The 23751-nt window shown below is 45.5% G+C and overlaps 1 protein-coding gene across 5 annotated transcripts in view; it reads left to right on the top strand.

Annotated features, from left to right (window-relative positions):
* Positions 1-23751, top strand: part of DUSP22 (dual specificity phosphatase 22) — a 68527-nt gene that overhangs the window by 26589 nt on the left and 18187 nt on the right. For 3 of the 5 annotated variants that reach the window (XM_017517237.2, XM_017517236.2, XM_017517235.2), the window contains exon 4: positions 14685-14734. The exons of the other annotated variants lie outside the window; for them this stretch is intronic. In XM_017517237.2, the coding sequence (XP_017372726.1) occupies positions 14685-14734 (50 nt within the window). The remainder of the gene's footprint in view (positions 1-14684; positions 14735-23751) is intronic. 5 annotated transcript variants of the gene reach the window in all.

Raw genomic sequence — 23751 nt, 5'->3', positions numbered from 1 at the left:
AATCCGAGCTGCTCGGGAGCCTGAGGCAGGAGAATCGCTTGAACCCAAGAGGCAGAGGTTGTGGTGAGCTGAGATTGCTCTCTAGCCTGGGCAACAAGAGCGAAACTCCGTCTCATAAATAAATAAATAGGAATACTCAGCAGCAATTCAACAAGGAGAAGAAGATGTATGTGTGTTCACAGGGTTAAGTCCATTGTTAAGAAAAAGAAACAAGTTATAGGATGATACCCATAATATAATCACATTTATGTAAAATTTAAAGTCAGCGGTGTATTTCTGTATTACATTTATATGCATGATAATGCACAGATAAGGGTTTGAAAGGATCGTGCCACACTCCTCAAAATCATTATTTCCTAGAGAAGTAGAACGGGAAGGGAGGGAGGAAGGGTGATTTCCACGTTTTCCTCTATTTAAAAAAAAATTCTTGTATTTATTTGTCACAGTAAGATCATGTCCAAGTATCTATTTGAGTGAAGAGAGGGAGAGAAAGAAGGGAAGGGGGTCTTTGGGCCATGCTCTGGGTGTCTGGTAGTGACAGGTAGATTTCATTTGAATATTCAGGCCTGGCTAGAAGGCGATCTGTGTTCGGCTGTGCTGTGTTAATAGATTCACATGTGATATGTGATGTCAGGCATGCTACATCCTGTCATCCACGGCCAATGGGTACAAAGCAAGTATGTCATCCACTTTATTTCAGTCATCTTAATCTTCAGAAGAAGATAGCCCAAGACACATCTTTAATGGTCTAGACTTTATTTCCTGTGTACTCTACTTCTACCTGATCGATTGGACATGAAATGAATCTGCCCATTTTAGGACTCACAGATCCCCTGGGGATGCAGCTTGAAGAACTGGGCAAGATTTCCTATTTGAGTTGGCCATTGTTTCCAGCATAGGTTAATTCAGTTATCTTACCGAAAAGCACTGTGGCTGTGAAGTCGCTATAAAGGTCCAGGTCTTTTGAAAACCAGTTGCTGTTTGACCTGGAATGGTTTTCAGATTGACAGTTATTTCCAGCACACCTCAGCTGTTTTCACCTCTCTAGGAAAACCTCTTTGAAGCCGCCCAGAATCAGTGGTACTTGCTGTACCAAAAGCTTGCAGCAGCTTTCATGTGTTGAGACAAATTTGTTTGAAGCCAACCCCAGATTTAAATAGATATGACTCAAATAGAAATGATTATCGCAGGGATCGAAAACTGTCTAGTAATCGCTCTTTCTCGAAGCAGGCTGTTTCTGAGTTCCCTGTGTGGCAGTCAGGTGTGTGAAGGCGGCCCCCTCGCCTACTGGTCCTGCTGCCACAGACTCACTTGCAAATGGAGCCTTAGAGCGAGAACTCCTGCATAGCCAGACTCAGAGGGCTTGAGATCTTCCAGTACTTAACGAGTCTAGGGCGGAAACGGTTTTTTAAATTTCTAAATGGAAGAGCTCTTTTGGCCTGGCTTCCTAGAGGTACCCTGTCCTTCAGCTGGGGACCTTCTCTCTAGGGCTTATACTCACTGACAAGCCTCTCCTTACAACTGAAACGTTTTGCAGAACACTCTTCCTAGATTTTGCCTTTGTGTGAAGTCCTGGTGTCTGAACGTTTCCTCCTGACTGCTCTTTTTTCAGCAAGTACCTGGCACAGGTGTATGGAGTACTGCATTCTTGGAGTAGGTTTCCTGGTTTGCATTTTACCCTGTCCTCGGTGGGGAATGTGTGAGGGGCAAGATCTGCCACAATCTCCAAACCAAGGTCTTGGGAGAAGCATGTAGCATGTGGGCTCCTCCGTGTTCCGACAGAGTGTAGTGTGCACAGATGCCACTGCAGCCAGGTTGCCTGTGGATCCCAAAGCGCCTGTCCTACATGGTACGGGCTCTGTCAGTCCATGCAGGGGCTGCATGGCCATGGGCTGGGAGATTTGGGGAAGACTTTGTAAAGAGGGGGTGTTGAGGCAGCCGTGTAGGACTAGTGCCGTTTGACTCAGTGGGGAGGGAGGATGAGGGGTATGTCTGCTTTCGGAGTAGTGCTTCACAGCAGGTCAGGGAGGGAGAGGTGAGCCCCACCTGATGATAGAGTGGAGAGGGTGGTCAGTACAGCAGGGTGAGGGTGGTGCTGTCTTCAGTTCTCCTTTTGGCTATATTGGAAGTTATTATCCCTCCAGACTCAGCAAACACTTATTGAACACCTCCTTGTAACAGGAACTGGGGATAAAATATGAAGAGAAGTGCAATGTGCTCCAGCATTAAGGATAGACAGGCATGTAAATCCTTAAAAATGCATACCAGAGGCAAGGGTCCTGGGCACCCAGGGGAAGCGGCTAACACTGGCAGACAGCAGGGCTTCACCAAGGTGAAAGCTTGGTGTGGTCCTAATGATAATAGAGATTTTCTAGGCAGTGATGGAGATGATAGATAGTTGAGTTGGAGGTGGGATTGTGGGGAGAGAAAGCAGTACGTGCAGAGGCACAGGGTGCACTAAGGCATCATGCAAGGGGAAGGTGTGTCCTGGCACTCTTGAGAGCTCGCCAGGGTGGCCGGACTGGAAAAGCAGGCTCCGAGCAGATTAGCAAAGACATCGTTTGTTAAGCTTAGGAGTCTGAGCTTCATCCTGCAGTAAACAGTGATCCAGCAAAGATACGTAACAAAGCCAGGTAACACATTCAGATTTCTTTTAGAGGATGTTGCCTCAAGGATGGAATGGAGTGAGGGAGGTGGGTACCCCAGAGACCCTCAGAAGCTCTTGAAGTAGTCCTGGTTAGAAGTGATGAGGGTCTGAACTGGGATGCTGGGGACTGGATATTTTTTTAGGAGTAAAAGAGTCAGATTTGATCTGAAAGTCTTCCATAAAGTGACATAACAAGGTTGAAAATCAAAGAAGGGGGAAAGATTCTCTAGCAAGAATCAAGCAAAAGGAAGATGGCATAGCGATATTTTTTATGTGATAAAATGGAATTGAAGGCAAAAGAAAAAATAATAATTAGGGTAAAGAGGGAAACTACATAAATAAAAAAAGGAAAAATTCATCAAGAAGTTATAACAGCCATAAATATTTATGTTGAATAAAACCATGCAAGAAAATGCTAGGAAGCATGACCAGGGGAAGATGGTGGGGCCATCCTCCAGTGTCTTGCTTTTATATAGTATTATGTGACAGCATTCACAGCCTGTGAACACATGGTCTCGTCAGCTGCCACATGTATGTTGTGAGACAGGCACATCTTTGTTACTCCTGTAACCCCTTGTGTGGGTTCTAGTTAGTCTCACCTCTTCTGAGTACAGTCCTTGGGGTTTCCTGCAGGGGTGCCTCAGGGCACTCTGGCTCCAGTGTAGGGTTTGTGTTTTGCTTCCCCCAAGCTGAGATGCTGCAGCTTCTCAGTCACAGACCCCAATACAAGAAGACCATCGTGTATGGCTGTTTTAGGTGCTGTGGCTACTGGAGAGGGGAGACTAGGTGACATGAATATCAAGCCTGGAGTGCTTTCAGAGGAGATGCAATTCTGTAAGAAGTTTGAAAGACAAGAGAGGCTTAGTTTGATAGAAACAACCAAGGAGACTATCCATGGAGAGCATCTATGGAGGGAAAGGGTGTTTCTGGTTCTGGGTCAGGACGGCACCACGTGTGGCTGGATGACTAGCAGAAAGCCCAAGCATCCTGGTGGTGGTGTGAGAGGACATCTACTCCAGGGAGATCCCATGGGTTTTGGCTACTGGGTGGGGAGGGCCTTCGAGTCTGCAATCAGAAGTTTGAATGGGAAGTTAAAGTGGGTAGGTTGGTTAGACTCAAAGCCAGGTTAAAGAGCTCTCTGGGCACCATTGTTGTTTTTAGCCATAAGAAAAATAATGATTTAAATATGCCCTAGTTTACCAAAGGCTGGTTTAAGCAAATTCTGCTGTTTCCAGGTGCCCTGAATAATCATTGCCTGCTAAGCAATGCAGGTGGACCTTGCATCTGCCCACACCTGCAAGGGAAGTGATCAGACCTTATTTTAAAACTCTGAGAGTGAAGCAATAGCATCTAGCTAGTTTCATCACCTTAGTACAGGCTGTGAACAAACTCTGTCCATGCTTTTAAAAATGTGTTCCCTTCCATGTGGCCAGACTCCCTGGGATGTTTTAAAAATGTGTGTGTGTATGTATGTATGTATGTATCTCTCTCTCTCTCTCTCTCTCTCTCTCTCTCTCTCTCTGTGTGTGTGTGTGTGTGTGTGTGTGTGTGTGTGTGTGTGTGTGTGTGTTGAGGTTGGCAGTGTCAAACCCTAGGTTTGAATTGAGAAATTATTTCTCTCCTTTCAGTTATCACCACAACTAGTGCAAGCATCAGGTTTCAGCATTCGTCACTGAGCAAGGGGCATCGCCAGCTAGCTCTGGCCCTCTTTTTCCGTGGGAAAGCAAATGAAATTCATGGTGGAAGTTCTAGGCATGGAAAGGAAGTAGTAGGTGCATCTGAAATCTGAGTTAGAGTCTCTTTCTCTTGAGGTCCAACTTTTCCTTCTTAGATTTTTTCCCAGCTATTGGGGGTTAATCCACAAGACCCTTGGCTCCTTCCATGAGAGGTGCAGCCACTACCAGTGCAAGGAGAGGACGCGGGGGAAGTGGCCCATAGGGTGTCCCTTTGCCATCTTAGAATGGCTGCAAAGCCACAGACTTCCCTGTCAATTTGTAACTCTAGGGCCCACAGAGCAGAGCTCAAACCTTGGCTGGAGACTCCTACTCTTGGAAACTATTTTTAAGCAGAGCAGTTCAAGGATCATTTTAGCTATACTGACCTGGGAGGAGGCAGAGCCTAGCTGGGGTAGAATAGTTACAAATCAAATATATCTATTTTATGATATACCCTGTTGCAGGAGATCAGCCCCATAGCACCCAAGTGGAAAAGGCAATTCCAGATCTCCTCTGAATGATTGTCGATGAGAGTGGATCTAGAATGCAATTAAGTTGCATTATGGAATGGCTCCACCCAATGCCCTAAAGAAAAAAAGATCTCATGGCTAGCAAAGGAGGATAACATTTCCTAGTGTTTCTGGTTTTTAAAACTGTTCCTTTAAGCTGAGGTTTCCTGCCTTTCTGATGAGAGCCTCTGCAGCTACCCCTACTTCAGCAGTGCATTTGCAGCCGCGTGGCTTTGGCTGGCTGTTGCCAGGACTGCCTACTCCAGTGAATGTCCTTTGGCCTCCATGGTGACCGCGGCAGTCTTTTCCCCTGTGATTCCCCACGTGGACTCTGACTGAGGTGACCTAGGGCCTTCTTCTGTGCCATGGTGGAAGAGGCTGTCAAATAAAAATTGCCCATCAGGCTGCTAGCAATGGCAGGCAGGGACAGGGTAGGGGGCTTGGAGAAGTGCCACCCCTTCCACGGGAGGCACTGGAGCACTGACCTGCTGGTCCTTAAGCAGAGCAAGGAACACGCCCTCCCACCCACACCTGCTACCATGGACATCAGGCAGTGAGTGCTTCAGAGCACAGGAATGCAGCAAATATATAATATTCACTTACTCCCGCTACAGAGGGGTGTCCCTCCTGGTGTTGAGAAACAGAAGAGCTGCTCTTCTTACTTCTACCCTCCCAACCCACGGACGTTCTTTCTGCCCTGAGCTCCTGTGGCCCTTACCACATCCAGCCTTTGCATGTCCTGAGCCTCAGCCCTGCCCATGTAGAACTGGCCAGCCCTGGAGGGCAGCACCCTGCTCTGGGTTAGTGTTTGCCTCTTCCTCAAAATGGCATCTAGAGTGTGATCCCAGAGGGAGGATGTGGTGTTCAGCTGGAGGGATTGTCCGTGCTGTTTAGAAAGGGCTTCCTAGATGCTGCAGATTGTGTCCAAGCCTGAAGACAAGTGGCAGTCTACAAAGCCCGTAACCCACCTGCAGCTGGTGGACCATTCCATCACCAGCAAGGGGCTCCGAGAGCTCACTGGCTTAGCCAACTGCAAAAGAGGCACTACGTTCCCAGCAGTGCTAGGTGCCTCCCTGAGGAGGGAGCTGTGTTTGAGGCAGGCTGTCACATCCTGCCGGGAAGGGGAGGCTGGAAAGGGGAGGCTGGCTCAGGAAGTTAGGTGTAGCACACAGCTTGAAGAGCAGTGTGGCTCTCCCTCTGCTGGGGCCTGGAGAGTCATCTGGCCTGGGCTTCTGCAGCCTGGTATGTGTAATGCTGCACCTGCTGGTAATTACACACATGGGATTGCCCTTGAGGGAGAGCCACTGGCAACAATCCTGTCAACTCCCATTTATTGAGCATCTACTGTGTTCTGGCACTGCACTTAGTATTTTTCACACGTTGCATTGATTTTCCTTGTTTAAAGTCCTGTGCCCAAGGGAAATCCTGTCCCTGTCTGCATCAGAGTAAAGAAGAGAACTAAGCACAACTGCAGATTAAGAGTGTTGCAATTCTAAGAAGGTAGTGTGCCATATCAGATGTCATTTAATTGTAGAAGACCAATGGGACATGCAAAACAGCTACCAGCCATCAGAATGACTTTGTGAAATGGGACTGTCTAGACCGGGTCTTGGCACGCTTTGTCTGTCAAGTCCCAGACTGTAAGTAGTTGGGCCTTTGGAGACTTCCGCTGCAGCTACTGTACCTTCCACCATGAGGTAAGGAGCCACAGACAATACATAAATCAGTGGGCACAGCTCTCCACCATGAACATGGGCCCTAGTTCACCCACCCTGGGCTTCGCTGCTGGGCAACAGGAGCCCTACTGAGAGGAACCTAAGAGCTTCTAGGAGCCCAGGCCAGGTCTGAAGCTTGGGGCTGGGTAGCCCCCAGTTTAATGCAGCCCCTAAAATGCCTGGCATATTTGCTTTGTCTTTGCCTATGATGGTTTTCCATGGGGGAGAGTGCATTCCAGCAGAGCCCCGTTTACAACATGGAGGAGAATAAAGGTGGAGGCACGGGCCCAATAAGGCCCTGGCACTGGCGGCCTATGCTGGATGGTGACACCAGGGCTGCCTGCAGGTGCCGTCGCCAGCCTGAGAGCAGCACTGTCAGGGCGCATTGGGTAAAATTCTGAAATGGCACGTCCCTCCCCATGCATTCTTTTCTTCACTTGGAACCGTTAACAGAAGTGAGGTGCCAGGAGATTGATAGATGGTGAGCACAGCCCTGGCTGTTCGAGGACTCTGGGGTCTATGAGAGAGACTGACCCTTCACACAGCCCCAGTCCTCGGTGCCAGGCCCATGTGTCCGTGTGCTACTGGTGGTGTGGGTGCCCAGCACAGGGCCGAAGTTTGCTGAGGAGGAGGCCAAGGAGGGGAGGGAAGGTTTCATGAGAACCTGCTGGATGTGTCAGGAAGATTTTACCAAGAAGAGCCATACAGAAAGCCTCTTCCAGAGAGAGAAACCACAGGGACTTGGCAGGATGGCCAGGGGCAGGAAAGCACAGAACATGTGGGGAGACTCAGAGCAGCCCAGGGTCGCTGGAGTTTGGGGAGCTGGGGGTGTAGGAGGGAGACATCGTGGATGTGAGGTCAGGAAGGGGTTGTGGCCAGGTGCTGAAGCACTGTGGAAGTGGGTCTTCTCTACTTTGCAGAGAGGAGCCAACTGAATGTTTTTCGGCAGTTGAGATGTGTGATTTAATAATGCTTGTAAAAGATAAATTTTTCCCTAATGACATAGAGAATGCTCTTAGAATATCTACTACTGATTCCTAAGCAGCAGCTTTCACTTATGGCAGTTTTTTGATATGGATTGTTCAGGATTCACCTTCATTAAGTAATACCACGGAATGCCTTGGTCTTGAGTTGCTGCTGAAACTGGCCCAGTTTTCATGAGTCACAATGTGTACATCAGCAAGTCCTGCAGCTGAACCGAAAGCACTGATAGGGCTTTCAGTGGTGAGATGGAGCTAGAGTAAATCTCCCTGGCTGCCTTCCCATAACCCAGCCCCTATGGCTGGAGGAAATCTGACATTCTGACCGTGACCACTTTAGCTTTGCACTGAAATATCTTGAACAAAAATAAACTTTTGAGTCCTCATCTGTTGATTTGACAAGTCAAGTGTATGTCTGTTTTTGACTAACCTGAAAGAAGCCAACAGGTGTTGGAGGTTTTTCATTTGCATGTTGTCTCACAGAATCAAACCAGAGGCTAAATCTTGTCTCTCCACTCTGACCTCCTACTCCTTCCCTGCCCCACCAGTACCACAGAGTTCTTGGAAGTTATTATTTGTAGAACTGTTTCCTAAATTTAGCTGATGCAAGAAGAACCAGTGGCAAATGGTAGCTTTAAGAACATGCATCTTCAGCTTGTATTCATGGACTTCAAACATGAATAATGCAGCCTAACAAAAGGAGCGTCTGTATCTGCCGTGGCAGCTTTCTACAGTTATTTATTTGGGACTTTTGCTGTGATGCAAACAAAATAGCAAGGAGAGGTCTCATCTGCTTGACCTTGCGTATGTTATTTTTTGGTGTTGACTTCCTTCCAGCACTTAGTACATAGACACGCATAAGTTTTTCCAGATGTAATCTTTCTGGGAATGGGATTTTGAATTCTGCTTTTCCCCCTTTAACCTTACATAATTTCTGCAACTGTTACCGGCTATGTGAAAAGCCATACCTGGAGGAGAAATAATCAAAATGTGTGTGCCAGGCACTGAGCTGGGCTTCCACACGTGGAAATGAGCATTTTCATATGCTTTCTGTGAAATAAAGATGCCTTGCAAAGAGGAGACAGATCGTCAAACATGTAGTGTGCATCAAAAAGCAATTTCAAGTTCATGATTGCCATCTTTTGGGTCTGCAATCTTCAAGAGTGTGGCCAGACTGTTTTCAGAGTTTGTTTGCCGTCAGGTTTATATGAAAGTGCAGTAGTGAGATTCATAGAGGTAGAAAGGAGAAAGGTGGTGGTCAGGGGGTGGGAGGAATGAGGAGCTATTACTTAATGGGTACAGAGTTTTACTTTAGGAAAATGAAAAAGTCCTGGAGGTGGGTGGTGGTGATAGTTGCACAACAGTGTGACCGTACTTAATGCCACTGAGCCATACACCGTAAATGGTTACAACGGTAAATCTTTTTTCTTCTCTTTTTTTTTTTTTTTTTTTTTTTGAGACGGAGTCTCACTGTGCCCCAGGCTGGAGTGCAGTGATGTGATGCGATCTTGGCACACTGTAACCACCGCCTCCCAGGTTCAAGCTATTCTCTTGCCTCAGCCTCTCAAGTAGCTGGGATTATAGGTGCCCACTACTACACCTGGCTAATTTTTATATTTTTTAGTAGGGCTGGGGTTTCACCATGTTGACCAGGCTAGTCTTGAACTCCTGACCTCTTGATCCACCCGCTTTGGCCTCCCAAAGTGCTGGGATTACAGGTGTGAGCCACTGTGCCTGGCCTACGCTGGTAAATCTTATGTGTATTTTTACCACAAAATAGTATAGACAGAGTTTGTCTCCAATGGGAGAGTCTTCTGCTTTGTGTATTTCTCATAATAGTGTTATAGGCTGTGACCGTGCTTCTGATCAGGGGAGGAGTGGTTCACATTTAAATTTGGCTTCTAATTCTCTTTTTCTTTTTTAGGGTCAGACGTCTGGGGATGAGGTGGAAGTAACTCTTGAGAGGTCACTGGCTGGTTTCGCTCAGTTGTTAATTGTGGTAGTGGGACAACGTGAATACAGAGTGTGTGTGCAGGGCTATACAGGCTGGTTCAGCAAGGCACCTGACACCTCCCTCACGGGCCTCATGGTCAAAGAACAGACACCATTGCTGGAGGATGACCCCTCGTGGGCTGGCCCATGCTGTCACTGCTGCCGCAGGGGCTGAGATGAGAAACCGGGGCTTCTAGTCATCATATGCTTAATAGCAGCCAAAATGCTTTTCCATTGCATGATTTCCTGATCCCGGCCCTCAGGAACTTACTCTTCTCCTCGTGTTTTGAACAGGCTCCTACAGGGATCCAGTTCAGTCCTGTAACTGGTTTCTGTTGGCTGTGTGGGGCAAGAGACATGGCTTCTAAAGGCTTACCTTCCTTGTGGAAAGTAGAATGTCAGCTGGGCTCTTCAGAAGACTCTCCTTCTTACAGTGCCTCAGAAAGAAAAGAACAGTGAATGTTAGAAATCATACTTGAAACAAGCGAGAGTTTGATCTCTTTCTTTACCAGTCATGAAATCAGAGCCCTGGCCCTGCTTTTCAGGTACCTGCCTCCGTATCGTTTTAAGTGTAATCTTTAGTTTCAGGCCCAAATAAAGGTAAAAACCTCACTTCTGGTGGTTACCATACTTGTTGAAACAGAAAACTGAAAAGTGTTAGAACGTTTGAGAAGATGGACTTAGACAGCTCTAAGCTCTGGTTCAAGAAGAGCTGCTGGAATACTTTCTGAACTTTCTTCTCCAAGGGACGTCTGTTGTTTCTTTCCAAAACTAAACATGAAAGCATCACCAGAAAACTTTCCTTCACAGATACCCCATCTCTCCTGCCTCTTTCCTGCATCTTCCTAATTTTTACACCACATGGTTTTATCCCAGTTGTTTTATACATGCTGCTTAGTGTTAGAAATATAATATTCAGTGTACACGTGGTCCCCTCAATACAGGTAGAGACTGTTTCTTAATTCTTCCCACTTTTCCTCTCTCTGGCGCTCACTTCATCATGTTAGGCCACTTATAATGCCATATGCAGTCAAGATAAACCAGCTGCTCTTTTTTTGTCCTCACATAAATCATGATGGTCTTGAAGCATACACAGAGCCCCTTTTTCTTAACTGAGCTTGTTTTTGTATTTCAGTGCACTCTAGATTGAAACGTCATAACATGATATTTATAGTCTCAAAACTTAAATGCTAATTAGCTTTCCACCAATCCAATTTTTTTGGAACATCATGGAAAGTGCTGAATTTTTATTTATTTAGTCAGAATTTTATTGCAACAGGAAGATAACCCATTTTATCTTTACTTTCTCAAATATTAGAGGTAGTAGAAAGGGGTGAATACCTCACAGCAAACACTATAGTAATGGAAACATCACTGTTATTTTTATTAATGTTTCAGATTGTTCTAGAATTATTATGGCCTTTTTTTTAACCTCCAAGTTTGTTCTACTTTCCATAATTTATCTAAACACATCCTATCCTTTATCTCCATTTCTATAAACTTCAGCACTGGAGAGTGGTCCTGTCTTTAAGACCTATTCGGTGAAACATCTATTCCACACCACATTAAAACACTTGCAGAACTTAATTTCATTAGTACTAGGATACTTTTAAGTGGGCCCAGCTTTCTTGTGGCACTGGGGGACTCATACTTGCTTTCTGAATTAGTAAGTAACTGTCATGAATTGTACACATGTGCAGGTATCTGAAGTTGTTTTAAGGTAACTCAAATTCTGTAGTCTGTGGCCTTTGTTAATGACTAAGCAAGATAAATAGATGTTCTTGGGTGGCGAGCAGCTGAACCTTTTTGACAGTTTTGACTCCTTCCTTGACTGAGTTTGCATATTCTTATTGTGGATCACACCGACTGGCTCTCAGCTGCGTCCTGTTCCAGTGCCCAGGAGTCACGCTGGTGTCCCTGGAGCATGTGTGGGTGGCTTGACCTTTGCATGGCGTGGGCCGAAGCCCACCTCTTGTTTCGTGGTCACCAGGACAAAGGATGGTGCTTTGCAGTGTGTTTCTTTCCTTGCACTCATCTCGCAATGTGTCTTCGTGGTCCTTGTTCTCATCCTCTCTCTCATCACTCTGCAGATAGTTCAGTGAGTGCCTGCTGTATGCTGGGCACCCTTGCAGGGAAATGTGTTATCATTGCTGTTGTTACTCTGTCTTCCACAGAATATAATCTTGTCTTAGGTTTTATATTTTTATCTGTCCTGTCTTAACAGCAGGGGGTCCCCAGATTGTGGTTGGGAGCCATTTTGTTTCTCTTTAAAAGACACACATGGGAAACTGCAGCTGCCACACGCCTACCCCAGCAAATGTGGGTAGGCGTGTGGCTCATGTGGCATGAGCCAGCATGGCTAAGAGCTGCCTTCTCATCTTGGGTGGTTCCCAGATGGAGAGAGAGCCTTTGCCATCCTCCTGTGGGTAGATTCTCGTGCCCACCTGACAAGGTGCTCCTGCTTCATGGGACCAACCTGAGTTGTTATTTTTTGTGCCTCAGGCGCCACAAAAGGGAACACAACTACACATGGAGACTGCCCGTAGGAAGCACAGTGCTGTCCAGTCCCATGCCTGGTACTTAACGGTGAATGCTCTCAGCCAACAAAAAGCAGACCCTCTGTCCATTCTCTTCCTGTCCTTTTTTTTATTCTTTCCTCTTGCTATTATAGACCAGGCTGATTTTAGATTCTGCTAGAATAAAGTGGCTGTCAGTCAACGTCTGTGACAGGTGAGCATTTCCATCTGGTCTTAGAAAGGGTTCACTAAAGCGCCCCTGCCAGATGGGAGTCGCTAATACTGAAGGGGGCACTGGAAGGGAAGTTGGGAACTTGAGACTCCTTCTGGTCCCTCTGGAGGTGCCGGTCTCCAAGGAGGGTAGAGGAGGTGTGTGGGAGGAAAGGATTTCACAGGCTTCTGGACTGATCCACTGCCAACTCTCACTTAAGAGTAAAAGGAAAGAAGTGACTGAGTCATTTCAATGGTGGCTGCAGGAAGTGGTCAATGTATGTGGATCTATACCAACAAGCTTGTTTGGCCTCCATGGAGGAAAGGACTGAAATTACTTTTAACAGTAATATTTCCTTTTCCATTTGCTTTCTCTTTAAGTCCCAGCTGTCATACCTCTCTGGGTTTGAAGACATTTTAGAGTTTCAGACAACTGCTCAGTGTTCCCAGCAGAGCACAGCCCACGGGCCCAGGAGAAATGAGGACAGAGACAGGCGGAGGCCACTGGGGATGACAGAGTGAAGGCAAAGGAGGGAGAAGCTGCTGCTTCACTTTCCTCTTCCACCAGCAGATCCTAAATTAACCCTTGGCATGGTTGAAGCCCATTTGGTCTCAAGTGAGATGTTCGCATGTGGATAAACAGTGGTAATAAAACTCATCTCCTTCAAGACCCAAAAGGGCTTTTATTGGAGAATGTAAAGATTGATTCAGAGCTGGAAACAAAATATACAGAAACTGCAGGGGAAAAAATGTCGATCTGACTCCTCATCATTGTGGGAGAGGGCAAGAGGGAATTTAATCACTTAGATTTTAGTTGCAGTCAACAGATCCTGCTCTAAGTCAGTTTCAGCAGGAAACTGAGCTCTTACTGACAGAGAGTTCAAAGCTCATGGTTCCCTCAGAATAGATGGAGAACAGGTTTTAGGCTGAAGTTCAGAAGCGATCCCCAAAAAACTGGCCCCAGGCTCAGCACCCACTTTGCCCTGAGCCAGCCCACCCCTGCCCCACCTGCACCAGTAAAGCGCATGCACTTTGCCCCACCCTGCACCCACGGAGCCCACACACGCTTCTCAGATCCCACTCAGTAGCTCCTGATCTGATTCTGAGGGTGTATCCTTGGATCCATGAAGCCAGGTGGGGAGTCTGCGCTGTGATCGCAAGGGATGTTGGGACATGAAGTGTATCTGGTGCCTGTACTGGAAAGTAGAACTCACAGTGTTAGGAACTATTAAAATGTATAGGACGTGTGGAAGGATTAGGGGCAGCTACACATTTAGTTGTTCCTATTAGCAAGTACAGCACAGAAATTCCTAACAATAGGAGTTAACAAAAGTTTAAAAATGCAAAAATTACTTGTGAATAATTCTTGAAGATATGTTGCTTTGTAACTCTATCTTCTGGGGAACCTGCGGTTGTCTTTATCACTCTTCTACCTATCTGCCCTTTTATTCTCCAAGGCTGGTTCCTTTTCCAGTTTCTGATGTGCTCCCCCAATCCCCAATATTGTCCATGACATGGTGGCAAGATTCTGTGAGATAAGGCAATTAGGAGAGGAAGAATTTAAAAATAATGTATCTAATTCTTCATCAAGCTATAATATCTTAGAAAGAGAACATCAGATTTTTATGTTTTGTGTTTTTTACTTGACAGACCTTTTGAAACATTCTTTCAGTCCCTCCAAAAGCCAGTTTTTAAAAAATAAAACTCAAATTTAGCATGCCTGTTATAGCATGGATTTACATAAACCTTTTTCTGAGTTTTATAGAGGAGTATATGAAGTTTATTTTTTTCAGATTGAGCCATCTTTAAAAAAGAAAAAAAAGTGTTTTTTTGATATACAAACTTTTATCGTCCTGAAAAGCAAGCAAAATAAAGCAAATTATCCCTAGGGTGTAAAGGTCGTATTGGTGCATCCGTGAAATTGTAGCTGTCATGATACTAAAATTGATGGAGAAAGGTGTAATGTGATGTTACAGTTTTCGCTCACTATGTTAAGGTTTTTACTAACAGTGCTTCCTTTTTGAACATTCAGAATCCTAAATGAAATACATTAAAAAGTTGGAATATATAACCTAGCATCTGAGATGCTGGTTTTAAAAGTAGTTGACACTCACTGAAAAGTACTCAACTATTTCACTCTTTTGATGTACCGTTTGAATTTTTCCAAAATCTACAAGCTGTTTGCAAACCAAAGCAGGATTATTTGTACGAATGGTCACGGAAAATAACCAGGAACTTTAGTTTCTCTGCAGTTCCTTGGCAACAAAAGATGAGTGAAAAACTTCTCCTTTTTATTTTATTTTTTTTATTTTTCGACCTGAGCAAATAGTTCCCTAAATGTTTTTCTCCACTGAGTTTCATGTTTTTATTTTTATGTATTTACTTTTTATCATTCTGCAGGGAGTTAAATACCTGTGCATTCCAGCAGCGGATTCACCATCTCAAAACCTGTAAGTTTCTTTTTTCTGTATTATTTGGAAGTCTTTTAAAAAATGAATACAGGATGGTTAAGTCAAAGAAGTAGAAGACTGTGAAGTCGTTGGAGTTCGTGGGACCCTTGATGACCCTGCATGCCTGGGGCCCCAGGGAAGAGACTGCGAGCCTGCCGAAGTCAATGCTGGCCAGGGTGGGATGAGCTGTGGTGGGAGGCTCCTTGTGGTTGACTGGTCCTTCCGTTATGCAAAGAGACTCAAGGGATGTCCACAAGAAGGGTCTGATTTTTAAAAAGGATACCTTAAACCTTTAGTATGCTCATCTTTTCTCTAGAAATAAAACCATAAGGGATTTGTTGGGTTTTGTCTTAAGCAGAGCTGTCCAGTAGAAATAGATATTGAGCCACAAATTGGCAAAACAAATTTTCGAGGAACCACATTTTAAAAAGCAAACAGAAACAGGCAACATTAATTCTAATACTATATTTTACTTAATCCAGTGTATCTAAAATGTTTTGATATGTACTCAATATAAAAAATTAATGAGCTAGTTTATGTCCTTCTTTCATACAAAGCCTGGGGACTCTGGTGTGCTATTTTATACTCAGCACATCTCAGTTTGGACCAGCTTCATTTCCAGGGCTTGAGAACCTCAGGAGGCCAATGGTGGCTGCCATATGGGACAGCATGCTGCTAAACCCTGGCCTAGTTGAATGAATAGGTCATTCTAGCTTAGGAAAGTCCAGTCCTCTACTTCTTCACAGCCGAATAAACCTTTGATGTCATTTTAACCCTGTTTGTACCTATAGAGATTCATAATTGCTCCCTTTTCCATATGGAAGAAGTCCTGTGGAGACGGATAGGATTAGGTTTCGGCAGGATAGAGGGCAGGGCTCTGGAGACCCATGGCAGCTACAGTGTTAGCAGTCACTCTTGCTTGCATAGGAGGGACCTGGAGATACCATGACGTGGAATAGATTACGGTTTTCCCGAAGCAGAGATTTGACTTGTGCAGGCAGAAAGGCTGGGGCTGGATATAAAGTACTTAGCAGCCCATGCTGCTGAGTCTGGCTTCTGATTCTCAGGCTGGCCTCATGCTGTATGCCACAGGTCAGACACAGCAACCCTCCTAGAACTGCGTGTTACTGCATTTCATAGGGAAGTTGTAGGCTGTGGTGGAGCTTGTGAATTTGGGAGTCCTCAGGCTTGTCTGGATTCAGCTTTTATGCCTAAAGCACTGCTGCATGCACACCCTTCAGATCAGGAGTGAGACCGTGTGCCCCGATGTTCAGGATCACAAGTGTCCCACCGTCCTGGGAGTTTTAAACGCTGGCCCTCAGCTGACCTTGAGTCTTCACTGGGGCAGAGCAGAGAAATCACAGGTTATCCGATCATTATGTGAGATCTATCTTTTTGGGGAAAAGAAAATAGGGCTGCAGTCAGATGGGTTGACATGTAAAAGTGAGGTGGTAGAGACTAGGAGGGATGGGAGGTAGGAAGTTGGAGATACTGTGTGCTACCCAGGGGCTGTGTTTCCACACACACTCTTGCTATTTCACAGAAAGGTGAACCTTTAAGATTGAGGATGGTGGAGGAGGGATTTCCTAGGAAAACAGAATAGCACCCTAGGCCTGGAAGGCGGAGAAGCAGCATTAGAGAACTTCCCTGGTTACTAGTCGTGTCAAGAAACAGAAGTGGTTGGAAGGCATAGTACACACGGAAGGAAGTGAGCCACTGCCTTTCTCTGAAGACCACAGCAATCTTCTGCCCATGTTTTGGTGGCTATTTTTAGAGTGGTTGCTTTGCTCTTATCTCACACCGAGATTCTGACATGCTGTTGAACTTGTCAGTACGTGATTGGCAATTTGATTCTTTAGAAGACAGACTCAGATGTGAACCATTCTGGGCTCTGGGCATGGGTTGTCAGTGCAGGTGGCCACCTGTCCTTGAGCTGTCCCCAGTGCTTCTCAGCTTTGCTAGGAGCTGAGCGCCATCTTTGTGACCGTGACCTTATTTAAGCATGGAATGGCCCATTGCACTATAGATGATTAAGCAGTCAACCTAGATGTTAGAAAATCTCAACTGTAAAACCAGTTCCACCTCCCTTGGGCAGGTGATCTTAACCCATCGACACCTCAGTTCTCTCATCTGAAAATGCCTGCCCTAAGGGTTTTGGAGGCAAGGTCATGTATGTGAAGGTGTTCTCCGTGAACTCTGGGCACTTTAAAAAATGAATCTGCTTTTATTCAGTGTACATTAATGTATTTTGAGAGTTACAGAAAAGGTAGTTGCAATAACAAGTTTTGGTGCCCAGGAAGACTGCTTCAGTTCCTTGAGAGATGTGCTGATGTGGAAGGACAGGGGAGACCGAGATATGCCAGCTGCAGGTCTCGTGGGTCACTTCCGATCTTCTGTCAAAAAAAAGCCCAATTGCAGTCACCCCTGGTGCTGAAGGACTGGCCCATACTTTTTAAAATATGAATAGATTTACGGGGTGCAGGTGCAGTTTTGTTCCATGGCCGTATTGCTTAATGGTGAAGTCTGGGCTTTTAGTGCGTCCATCACCCGAAGAATGAACGTTGTACTCATTAAGCGGTTTCTCATCTCCCACCTCCCTCCTACCTGTCAATTTTAATTAGTTCTCTCCTGTCCCAAATATGTAAAGAGGTCCTGTTAAGTTTATGGTTTGCCTTTGTAACTCTTTCTTTGTATCTGGATAACAAAGAGTTACCAAGGTGCAAACCATAAATGAAGGTAGGCTTAGGGTATAGGTAGGTGTGGCACTGCCCTGTCTGGGCCTGTGTGTGGAGGATGTGCCCCTGCTGTAGTTTCCAGCACAGCCCTACAGCAGTGAGACTTCTGTTTCAGCTGGAAAAGGAAGTCAGCACCGTAGTTCATGAAAAGGTGGAGAAAGGTGGACACTCTGCTGTTGGGAGTCATGCTCTTATATGATTCTTTGGGGAAACGTTTATTTTTAATCCATTAGTAACAGCAAGGCTTGTGAATAAGGCTTCGGCACACATATGTCCATGACTCTAGATACTGCTTGCTGTACTGAAGTTATGTGGAAATGGTGGAGTTGACTTTGGAACTTTGAGTGACTCGGCTTGTTAAGAGGCAGGCCATGAAATAGCTTGAGTTTCTTTTTACCTGTTCCAAGTGTTCCACTGCAAGGCATAGCGTACTTTTTAGTGGTGAGCGTATTTTTACAATATAATCAAATGATTTACCTCAAGTTGGCAGGCAGAACACCTACCTCTCTCATGGTATTTTTTAGGGTGTTTATTACTCATCAAATATCAGGTGCTGACAGTCAACTTTTGCTTTCCAATGAATGAGGATGGTCAGGAGATAAATATTCTTAATTCTCTAGTTAGCAAAAGCAAAAGAATTTCTTATCTGCCACATGGAAAATGTGTTCTGCGTGACCTAAACAATTTGAAATAGTAGCTCTTTTGCCACTATAAAAATTCCTGATGCTTAAGAGTTTCTTCATTCAATGATAAATTCTGGAAGACTGTGTTGCTTATTATTTTAAACTTAAGTACAGATTTAAAAAATGAATGACAGCTTTGATGTAATTTAACACTTCATATCTTAAATTTTCCCCTACAAATACCTGCACTAACAGGAATTCTGGGTAATTATGTTTAGTAAGAGATTTGTGACCTTTGAGACTAGCTATTGTCTGTCATTTGACACCAGTGGCTGCAAACTGCCCAGAAAGGTCAGTTTGCTGTCTTGGCCTTAATCCTCTCAAATCTCCCTCTCTGATCTTCCAGGAACTTAAAATGCAAAAACCTGGTTTGAGATAACAACATGTTAGAATTTCAGCTCAGTTCCCCAACCAGCTAACCTTGCCAAGTCAGGAAATGTAAAAGTTCAAGTTCTCAGAGTTGTAATAACCCCACAGACCTATTGTGGTATGTTTTGCATGATTTTGTCATAATTAGAGGCATCCTAGAGTTTGTATCAAATCACGCACTGCATGGTCCCCAAGTGGCCAGCATGGTATGGGTTAGTGAGTTAAGGGCTTTGGAAATGCTCACTTTTGCTTTCTCTATGGGATTTCTTCAGCAAGTCATTTTAACCTCTCTTCTCTCATCTGTAAAATGCCTATCTCACAGGGTTTTCTATGGTATTAGGTGAGATAATACAAGTGAAAGTGTTGTTTTTTTTTTTTTAATAAACACTAAGCATTTCTGAAATAAGATTATATTTTCTAAGTAAAGACTATTAATGTATTTTGAAATTGAATGGTTAGATGTGTATTAACTTACATTTACTCATCTTGTTTTAATATATATTACATTGGCATTTTGTAGTTCGACATCATGAAGCAAGTAATTACAGATTTCTTTTTTCTTTTTCTGTGAAGTCCAAGGGCATTTGACCTCTGCCAGGCTATGGAGTCGGTAGGGTTGCATCATTGCAATAGCGCCTTTGTGACATTCAGTGGTTTTAGAATCTAGCAGGTCTGTAAATTTCTTGAGGTTTTTGTGGGGAGAAGAAGCATTACCAATGCAGAGAGGCTATATTGAAAACATTGGTAAAACGTCCTTGCCTTATTCTACCTCCCTATCTTTTTGTCTCTATTTTCTTTAACTGACACTTTCTGTACTTTCAACTCTCTTTTTCTCTCATTTACGTTTTTCTTTATTTTATTATAAAGGAGCACTTTTGCAAGATTAGAGCTAGATGGGCCCTTGGACTACTGTGGCCCTGCTTCTAGACAGTTCCTGAGGGCCCTGCCAGCCCCTGGTGACGATTTCCTGCTCAAGGAGAAAATGAGAGCCGAAAATGTGCATTCAGTTTTTCATCAGACTTCATTCATTCAACTTTAAGAACTATCCTGTAGTCTTAGACTGTGTCCTTCTTTTTTGTTGTTGAAATATTCTTCTGGGTAATGATGTTGTAGTAAGTGGTAGAGAAGTCTTTGTTTTAGTTTGCTTTTAAAAAGACCTTACCTGGCAAAATGAAAAGTACAATGTAAGCATCCCCCAATTCTATTTTTAATGTTGACTGGGCGTAAATATCAAAGTTGGGGACTCACTGATACAAATGTGGGCTGGTTTTGTATATAATGCTGTGCAGTGATAGAGCAGCTCCACCATATCTGGTGAGGAACATTCTTCCCATTACCTCTAGGTTGGGGTCTTCACCATTAGCCTTCCAGCTGGAAAGTATGCTGGGGCAGGGCCTGTGGGTGAGGAGCCCTGGGCAGATTCTGCCCCAAGAGGAAGCAGCACTCTGATATGAAACCACCTTCCAAAGCCTGAATGCAGTTAGAATAGTCTACCCGTTTGCTATTAGAAAAGAAACAAAAACATTTTTGCTAAGCAAAAACATGTATTTACATATGTAATGTATAAATATATGTATATTTTATATAAAACGATGATTACCTTTTTTGGGTTTGTTTCTCCCTTGCCTTCATTTATGCACACACACTTTTGTATCAGAAGGAAGGAGGAGTACCCTGTGTTCCTGTGGCCTTTGCTGTTACAGCCTGGTCTGATACCTTGGGCTTTGGGGTAGGACCAGCTGCCATTCAAGGTACTCAGCCAGATTCCTGGGCACCCACTCAAACAGGCAAAGTCCTTTTGAGCAGGACAGGACCATCTTAGATCCTACAGTGGGGACTGAAGCCTCCAAATCTTGCAGTCCTAGAGTGAAAAGTAGTTGTTCAGCCTCAAAAGTGAACACCATGCAGTGTGGTTTACAGGCTTACCCACCATCTTTTCTTAGACTCTCTGAAGGTCAGGAGATCCCATCTGAGCACTGGCTCTTGGCCTTTGATGCAGAAAGGAAGGGACCCAGGCAGAGGGCGATGGTCTGTGAGGAGAGAGGAGGACAGCTGGGAGTGTCTGGGCTGTTTGTGAGTCCCCTCTCCCTGGACGTGCCCCTGCTGACCTAGGTGTGCTCCAAGGACTGAGGCCAGGAGCGAGCATGATAGCCCCAGGTGCTGTTTGGTAAGTTTCTAATGAAGGCGTGGTCCGGTCCGTGCTGCTTTGTGCATGTGTTTGCTGGCTCTCTGTGGACAGAGCCTATTCCATGCGGCTGTGTGTGGATGTAAAGGTGAACTACCCACGAAACGGAGAGCAGGAACGGGAACTTGTGTTCATTCAAACAGCTTGCGGTAGGATAGTGCCTAAGACTTGCGCTTCTGCTTCTAACTACAGTTGAGCAATAGAAGGACCAGAGCCATGGGTATTTCCCACTGTGGAGGAGGGAGTTTAATGACCAGAGTTGGGGCTTCTGTCATCAGCTTCCCTGGAAATAACACCCTTACACACAGTCCTGCACCAAAGTAATAGTGTGCTCTCCTGCCTCTGGGCTTTTCTTGGAAAAGGCATTTCTAGGAATAGCTCGCTGGCCTGGCTTTGTGCCATATTGTCCATGAGCCAAGTTTCGTTGTGGAGCTCTGAGCGGCCGCCTCGTTGGCATCCTTCAGGCTCCTGGGGTGGGGCTGTGAATGGCCCTATCACAATGCCTGCACAGAGCTGTGCAGCCCAGGGCCCCAACATGATGATGGATAGGACCTATGTCTTATAGGCTCTCCTGGACTTTACTCTTGCTACAGACAGAAAGAGCTATGGGGTGTGGGGGTACAGAGCGGGGTCACCTCTGTGACCTCCTCAGCTCCTTCATATGCCCACTTGGCTCCCTGGTTGTGGGTGGGTTTGGATAGTGCCAGGCTGAGCACACTCCCCCCTTTTATTTTGAGATGTGGCAAGTCTGACTCTTGAACCCAGGTTCAACCCCACAGTATGTAAGGTTGTGTCTGTGGTTGGGGACGTGCAGATGTCAAAGCCAGATACAAGAAGTGGTTCCCACTCCAAAGTTTCAGTGAAGAGATTCAGTTGTCATCTTTACAAGACCTTGGTGAGCTTCACAGAACTGAATGTGACCCCATTCCTGTCTCCACTCAGAGGGGTCACTGCTAACTTTCATGTCACTGTGTGGTCTTTGCAGTGTGTTCTGAGGTGCTCTGTGGTTTTTCATTTACTCAGGCGGTCGGCATTCATTTCTAGATTTGCTTTTGCTTTTCTGGCTGCTCTGCACGCAGACGCGGCTCTTCTTGACCAGGAGACCCACACAGAACAGGCAAGAACGGGCACTGCAGGCAGGGACAGCATCTTGGCACCATTGGGGGGCACAGCATGAACAGCTTGTGTGGCCAAGGAGGGTGCCGTCCAGCTGCAGCCCTGCAGCCAGCCAGTTAGCACCCCCAGCCTGTGCACTGGCCTGCAGGAAGGGCAGGTCCCTGGTGTAAACCACCAAGCAGGTTGCAGACCAGCAATCTGGAGCCACTTCTGGGCCAGATGAGTTGACTCAAAGTTTTACAAATTGTTGAATTAGTTGCTGATATCAGGTAGCATGAATTTGCCACAAGTAGCAGAATACCGTTTCAAACTGACATGGCATTCTAAGGGAGAGAGACACTTGGCAGCAGGTAGTGCAGCTCTGAGCATGGCACTGTCTCCCAGCTCCATGACAGGAAACCAGGGGCAGAGCTAGTTTGCTTTCCTCTCTTCAGGAAGGGAAAGCTTTTCCAGAAGTCCCTACCCCTGGCCTTGCCTTTACTTCAACATGGACAGAGCTGCGGGAAGAGGGGATTTCCTTCCCAAAAAAAAGTGTAGCTGACCAGGTCTTGCTACGGTTCCAGTACCTCCAGACGAGCAGACTTCCCTGCCAACTCCAGATGGCTAGTTCTGCTTAAGGGGTGGGGAGCTCCCAGCTGGGCTGCCCAGCTCCTTGCTGGGGACCAGACTCCTGCCCAACAAGTTGACCCTAGGTGCCCCACCCTGATGTATACTTGGCTTCACGGCCTGGCTTCTGCTCTGAAGTCTCCTTCAGCACTGATATCTTAGATTTCCTGATTAGAGCAAGAATCCTTTCTTGCCTACTGTGTACCAAACCACCTTACGAGTTGACATCTGGGAGCAGTTATCCCTGGGAACATTAACAAAAGCAGATGTGCTAATTAGAGACGTCAGGTGAGAGTCCAGAGTCCTTGATTTGGTCCCCTAGGGATCTGCACTGTGGTGACAGTGCAGTTGTTGGCAGAACATGTGTGTGCATGCTACTGCTTCCTGGCTGTCCTCATCTCACTGAGCACCTACCTTGAGGCTACTGAGTTTCTTCTGCTGTCAGGACCTGGGTGAATTTGTTAGGCCATGCCTGAATTTCTCATTCTTACCGTACATTCATGTGCCCCGGCATTCTGCAATTGGGAACGACATCTTGTTTATCTCTGAATGTCTTACAGTTTATCAGAGTCCCTGACAAATGGTCAGTACAGTACTCAATCGGTGTTTAAAGAGAAGTCAGTTTAGTCCAAGGGCAACTTTTGCTGCTTTATAAGCCATTCGAAGGTAGAAGACATTGGAGAGGCACATGTGCTGTCTGTCGCCTAAGGTTTCTGCACTTAACCCACAAACCAGTCCAGAATGAGGTCTGAGTGGCACAGGACACACAGGCTGGTTGGGAGCACGTCGAAGTGGGGATTGAGCCCTGCCTGGCTTTGTGCCTCAGGGACTTGGCACAAGGCCATGCTAGTAGGCACTCCCTGAATGGTTAGGGGTTGAAGGAGTGATGAGAAAAGAGGGTGGTCTGAAAAGCTAAGAAGTTAGAAGAAGAAAGGATTAAGGCATGCATCATCATTAAGAACTTACTTCTATTATTTTTATTTATTGAGACAGGGTCTCACTCTGTTGCTCAGGCTGGAATGCAGTGGCATAATCTCAGCTCACTCATTGTCCTGGGTTCAAGAGATCCTCCCACCTCAACCTCCCAAGTAGCCAGGACTACAGGACTACTAATTTTTATTATTATTATTATTACTTTTTTTTTTGCATTTTTTGCAGAGATAAGGTTTCGACATTTTGCCAGCTGGTCTCGAATTCCTGAGTTCAAGTGATCTGCCCACCTCACCCTTCCCAAATGCTAGAATTATAGGCATGTGCCATCGCACCCAGCCCATTTAGGACTTCAGAATTTGCAAAGCATATTGGCATGTGAGATACCAGCCC

The sequence above is a fragment of the Cebus imitator genome, unplaced genomic scaffold (assembly GCF_001604975.1).
Source record: "Cebus imitator isolate Cc_AM_T3 unplaced genomic scaffold, Cebus_imitator-1.0 Scaffold623, whole genome shotgun sequence".
Lineage (NCBI taxonomy): Eukaryota > Metazoa > Chordata > Mammalia > Primates > Cebidae > Cebus > Cebus imitator.
Note: the sequence above shows the minus strand (reverse complement) of the source record. Positions and strands in the feature narration are given on the sequence as shown.